The sequence below is a fragment of the Diuraphis noxia genome, unplaced genomic scaffold (genome assembly GCF_037042655.1).
Source record: "Diuraphis noxia isolate RWA-SAM2 unplaced genomic scaffold, SU_Dnox_SAM2 contig0004, whole genome shotgun sequence".
In the NCBI taxonomy this organism is placed as follows: Eukaryota; Metazoa; Arthropoda; class Insecta; order Hemiptera; family Aphididae; genus Diuraphis; species Diuraphis noxia.
In genome coordinates this window covers 10090624-10096800 of record NW_028301714.1, presented here as the reverse complement: position 1 = coordinate 10096800, position 6177 = coordinate 10090624, and the positions used below count along the sequence as shown (strand labels likewise).

The 6177-nt window shown below is 33.3% G+C and overlaps 1 protein-coding gene across 1 annotated transcript; it reads left to right on the top strand.

Moving 5' to 3' along the window:
• The first annotated feature begins 1808 nt into the window (after positions 1-1808).
• Positions 1809-2608, top strand: LOC149055689 (uncharacterized). Its single transcript, XM_089225855.1, has 2 exons — positions 1809-1859; positions 2038-2608. The coding sequence occupies exons 1-2, from the start codon at positions 1809-1811 to the stop codon at positions 2602-2604; spliced, it is 618 nt and encodes a 205-aa protein (XP_089081981.1). The 3' UTR covers positions 2605-2608.
• Positions 2609-6177: the final 3569 nt, after the last annotated feature.

Below are 6177 nucleotides of genomic sequence, written 5' to 3'. Positions count from 1 at the left end.
AATAATGATAATATATAATATTATATATTATATTATGTACCCTCGCCGAGGGGTTTATATAGTGAAAAACTTATATGCACTTATAATGGTCTTCCGCCGCCGTTACGGGATAATATGTCTTGCGTACGGTGGTTGAACACGGATAAAAATATAGGAAAAAAAAAAACAATCGAAATTTAAAATTTAACTGTCCGGAATGAAACGCGGATCCGGCGTGCGTGATATAAATATATATCATTATTATTATTATATTATTATTATATATTACGGCGGGAAAACGAATATTATGAAAACCCATAAAATAAATAACATTCATACGGATTGAAAAATATGATATTATATTATCACGATATTAAGGACAGCCGATCGAGTATAATATTATACTATAGAATATCCATATATCATGTGAAATTTGTACTCGGCATGTGGACACGTTTATAATATTTTTATTACACAATATATTATTATAAAGTCACGCGCCCGTGATCTTAAATGTACGAATTTTAATAACTGTAAATCACAAACATTTTGGATAGGTATATTCAGTATTCATCTGATTCGTCGGTAATAACGTGGAAATCGACATGGACGTGAATACAGGAATCTTTAACGATACTTTCGTCGATTATAACATATCATTATCGCTATAACAACACACATGCATTACTCGCAGTTCATCATCACAACAGCATTTTAAACCCGTTTTCGGAATTGATTTTCTCATTTCACATAATATTATAGATATAGACGAGCTGTATCGCCAAAAGCACTGACCGCGGATACAAAAATTACCGAATAAGTTCGAATCACTATCGTCCTGGGAGTATATTATGTTTTCTCAATATCAATTGTAATGATTATTTTAAGTCAAAATCGATTGTGTTTTTGGGTCATTTGAAAATATTTAGATGTTGGCTGAAATCATTTCGTATTGTGTTGTTTATTATTCTCTTAGATAAATTACGTTTATTAAGATGAGTATAACTATATAATAATGTAATTATTTGTTTAAATTTTATATTTTAAGGTTAACAATTTTACGGCAAGAGGAATGAAGCACGTGAGTTATATTTATTTTTTAGTTTAACGATATTGTGTTTTGTTTACTTAAAAGCGACTAAAGCAAGCATACTTAACAATATGTAATGATATGTTCACATATCATGATTTTAAATCTATTATTTTTATTCAATAAAATAAATAACGGTAAAGTTATCGCATGCAGATAACCATTAAACCCCAATAAATGTGTTTAATCACTGATGGAAGGAATGATCTGCATTGTTTGGTCACGTAGGAACTCAGACGTAGTTGTGACAATGAGTCGCCTAACGTTTGATCTATTTGTGTGTCGCCGGAGTCAAATGATGGCCAAATCAGGGTCTCTGTCACCAAGGATTAAGACAAATTTCTTTGGAAACGTAGAGGCCTTTGATTTAGCAGCCTGCGACTCTGGCAGGCTTGACCAGATCGTCTCCTCTCATCAGTGCATGAGCACCACTCTTGAGTACATGAGCACTAGTAGAACAAACAAGTGCAGGAGCACCTAAAAACTCTTCGACACCAGACATTGCAAGCGACAGCTGGACCGTTTCGTTTTTTAAATCGAAATTTAACAGTGTTGTTTTCCTTTAATCTGAGTGTTAAATAAAAAACTTGCATTAATCTTATCACGTCAACTGCTCATTCAAACACAGCTGCGAATAAGGTAAAGTGAATGCGCATCAATATTCATATATTTATATAATTTAATATATTATATTGTATTTATTAAAATTTTTATTAATACGGCGAAATTGAATCAAAAAATGAATCACGACCTAGAGAACCCTCCGACGAACAGGAGGCTTGTGTCCCTTGTATTTGCCTAGCATTAATAACAACCTATAACCAATATTAATAACCTTGTTATTCGTAACTAACCTTTAATATTTTTACCCATATACCTCATCTAACCCTTTTATTTCTTTTCTTTTATTTTTGCGTTATTACAAATATGTATATTATATTGTTTTTAATGAACATTGAACATAATAGATAAACGAAGGTAAGTCTGCAGAAGACGTTAAGGGCCTTAGTGCGTACTTGGAATTTTTTACTAGCCCGACCGAGTTGACCCGTATCGAAGAAAGTGATAATGATGACCACGGTAAATCGTCAGATGATGACGAATTCGAAACAGCTTTTACAACAATCGAAAATGTCTCGAATAACAAGTCACTTTACAAAAGCATTAAGGTGCAGTACATAAAAGAGTTGTCATCGATAAAACTTAAGCTACTGACTAAAGGCAGACAGAGGATACACGACAAAAATCTAAAACAGGAAATCTACTGGGCCACAATGGAGAAACGCGCCGACGATGAAAATAAGTCCGCAACCCAAGTAGAAACGTTATCGTTTAAGGACGTATGGGAAGACCTGATACATATGAAATCTACCAAAAAATTCTGTAATTATTTGACGGACAGTCCACATTTGATAAAACCAAAATATCTCGTGGACGAAGGGTTGTTCAACAACATTCAGAATGTCAGAAAAACGAAAAAGAAACCTGCAGCTTCACACCACAGACATACAAGGTTATTTTTTCCTAGTTTTTAGTATCTTGTTTGCTACTGAAAATCTGGCATCAACGAGATTTTATTACTAAATCCAGACTGTTCATTTTATTACATGTATAATGATATATTTTCAACTATATTTATATTATTATCACAAAGTTTTACAAAATAAATAAATTGTAACAAAATCATTATTTTACCGTGTGTTCCCAAATTTAGGGAATACTGAATTTCTGGGCCGAATTATGTTGGAATAAATCAAATTTTGTTACAAGCTAGTGGTATATAAATTATAAATACACATTTTCAGATACATTTCAAATTTTTAACCCTCTCGGTACACGCATGCATATTTTTTTAATAATATAACAGTAGTAAATAAGTGACTACTGACCGCTTTAAATTTTATTTTTTAATCAATATCATCTTGTTGGCTTAAACTAGCAAACAATACTTTAGCTTAAGTTAGCCGCTATTGCTATTAATACTATAATAATAACAAAAAAACAAAAAAACGACATGCTGACTAGCTGCCATAATCCAAATAGTTGGCTTTTCATCCTCGTTACCGATTTGAGATGTTTGATTATAATATACAAAGGAATACAAAATTAACAGTATAATCGTACAACTATTGGATTACTGGAGCAGCATAGTGAATGAAAACATTCAATTCAGATTATTGTGCACACAACAAAAAAGAAAATAATATGAACAACTTTTATGCGGAGTAAATCATATAATATAGTAAATGTTAGGTTAGTTGTAATTAAAATTAGATTTCATGTATAAAGCAAACTGATGAACATATAAAAAGACACATTAAATTCGAAATTATAAAATTTGAACAAAAATTGTTAAAAATTCACAAAAATCTTATGAAAATATTACGATATTATATTGCTATGACGTGATAGCGAAAGCCTCGCTGCTGGCTGGTCGCAAACAACAGTAGGTATACTGTATCGGCAATTACTGTTGAATTAACGGCGTGTCAATGGAAAATCAGAGAATTTAAAAAAATTAAGGATTATTTCTAGCGTACCTATATATATGCTATATCTGTATTGGTATGCGGTGTATTATTTCACAATAGTATTTTACACCTGATCGATAAACCATTAATTCAACAGTAATTTGCCGATGTAGTATAGACTGTTGTTTGCAAACGGCCAGCAGTGGCCAGTGAGGTCTTTGTCATCACATATACCTATATATGATATGATAATTTTTTCATATTATTCTCGGGAAAAATTTTAACAAATTTTCGTTCAAATTTTGTCGTTTCGAACTTCATGTGAATTTTTATTTGTTCATCAGTTTACTTCATAGATAATAAAAAAAAACCTAATCTTAACCTAACGTTTCCTATAACCTATAATCGCTGAATATTCTATTTTTCATGCGCATCGACATTTTTATAAGCGACATAATATAAGGGCAAAAAAAAAAAACTAGAAGTGTAATGAAAAAAAAATATTACGGAATCGCACATTCATAACCAAAAATAAAATGTTAAAAAAATGATATCGAGTACTATTATAAAAGCTTAGAAGTTATTTTTCACGAGTGCATGCTGGTAAAAATTTAATACCTACATGAACATAATAATATGTACCTACGTATAATCAGTGTAGGGGCTTTCCGTGTAATTAAACGGACGTACGGACGTTATTGACTGGTAAGCAGACGCTTATAATACAATAGATACCTCAACACCAGACGGACATGTGGGGGAGTAGAGAAAAAAACAAAAAAAAACGAAAATGAAAATACTAATAAAGAGGAAACGAAAAAAAAATCGTTCGAAAAGAATAAAGAGAAATAAACCGCAAAATCTCGACGTCACGGCTACCGCCGTGCATATAATAATAATAATAATAATAATAAAGACCACGAGGGATAAACGGAGCGTCCGGAACCGCGGTAATAACAATATATTTATGAAAAGACTGTGCAAACACTGGTTGATCTCTATATATTATTATATATAGGTGGATATATATATTATACGATAATAAACATGAGGATACCGGTCGCAAAAATATGAGCCTGTGTGTGCGAGTGTGTGCGTATCGCGTACGTCAATACATCAAAAGGCCGCGGACAAAAAGAGTGGTCCGCCCGCTTTGCAGCTCTTCGCCCTTTTCCGACGAAAACCACTCGCCGTCGCCGCGGTCTCTGGGGCATTTTCCGCCGCCAAATCCTCGTGGCCGTCCCGCGGGTCGGTTCTTCATCCTGCCCCAGCCCCATCGCGCTCTCTTATACTTTTTAATTATCCTCGCGCTGCCCGCCGCGCATTCTCGGCCCGAACACTCCTCTTATATATAATATGCTCTATACGTATACACATAATATATAAAACCATAACCTTTGTTGACTTCGGTTACAGCGACGACGGCTCGCACGTTATATTATTATTTATATATGTATGCGATCTACGAGCGGTCTTTTCGATATCGTGCTGAGCGCGAGGCAATCTCGGCTATGGATTTCACGTGGTCTTAATACATGGGCGCTCGCGCGCGCGTGTGTGTGTGTACCGCGGTATATTAAAATGGGGAAAAAGAACGTATGCGGTGTCTTTTATTTTTTTGTTTTTCCTCCACCGCGAAAAACCCAAATTAATGAAAATTATACGACCTCAAAGTACGTTTGTGTATGTAGATACCTTTCATAATAATATATTATATGATCACAAAATATTATATCATAATAGCTCGAGCGCACCCCCGCCGAGTTATCAAATATCATAATATTCTATAATATTTCGGCGTCCGACTAACTGCGTGGGCTGCATGTATACAATTAAAATATTTCGATATCAAATACACGCGGTATACATAATATAATATTATAGTTGTTATCATTGCCATTTTGTAATGTATTTATACCAAATATACCCGTGCGATATCAGAATGAAATAAATATTATAATACTGTAAATACTGTATAGGTACCTACGTTATAGGTACTACGTATGCGATTAAGATTTTCTTTAAAACCCGTTTATAATTTCATATTTTGAATATTATATAATATGACAGCGACTTAACACTATTAAATTAATGATTATAAGCTGCCAATTAACTATAATAGTATTACGTATTCGTAATCACGAATGAAGCGTGTCGTTTTTGGATAATCGAAAAACATCACTATATAATAATATAATACCTATCTGTAGTGTAGCATACACTATAAAAACGCATACTGCAGTCGTGCTGTTTAAAAATTATTATTATTTCTGGAAAGTTTCTAATTAAAGAAAAAAAAAACTAATACCAACCTACGCCTTAGTGGAACCTTTTCGTTATTTTTTTTAGCACAGTTCATTCATAGTAAAAACCAAAAAAAATAATATATACTATCGAACGTCATCCAGGATACATGGAGCCTATACATATATTAATTATATATAGTTTTTTAGTGATGCCACAGTCATTTATACCGGATCACCTTTTAGCAGCCCTTTTTCTCTGTTCGACGGTCGGTTAAAGGTCAATATTAAACATAATATATGTATACTTACGATGTCATATTGTCGATGGCCTGATCGGAAAGTGCCACGATGTTATCGAAATGTCACGTCAAAGGGCGGTGGCCGACGTGAA

Excerpts from the sequence above, each read along its gene's own strand:
- LOC149055689 (XM_089225855.1), top strand. The coding sequence starts at position 1,809 with ATGAATCACGACCTAGAGAACCCTCCGACGAACAGGAGGCTTGTGTCC. Across the intron at positions 1,860-2,037 it reads ACAGGAGGCTTGTGTCCCTT|ATAAACGAAGGTAAGTCTGC; the intron begins GTATTTGCCTAG and ends TGAACATAATAG.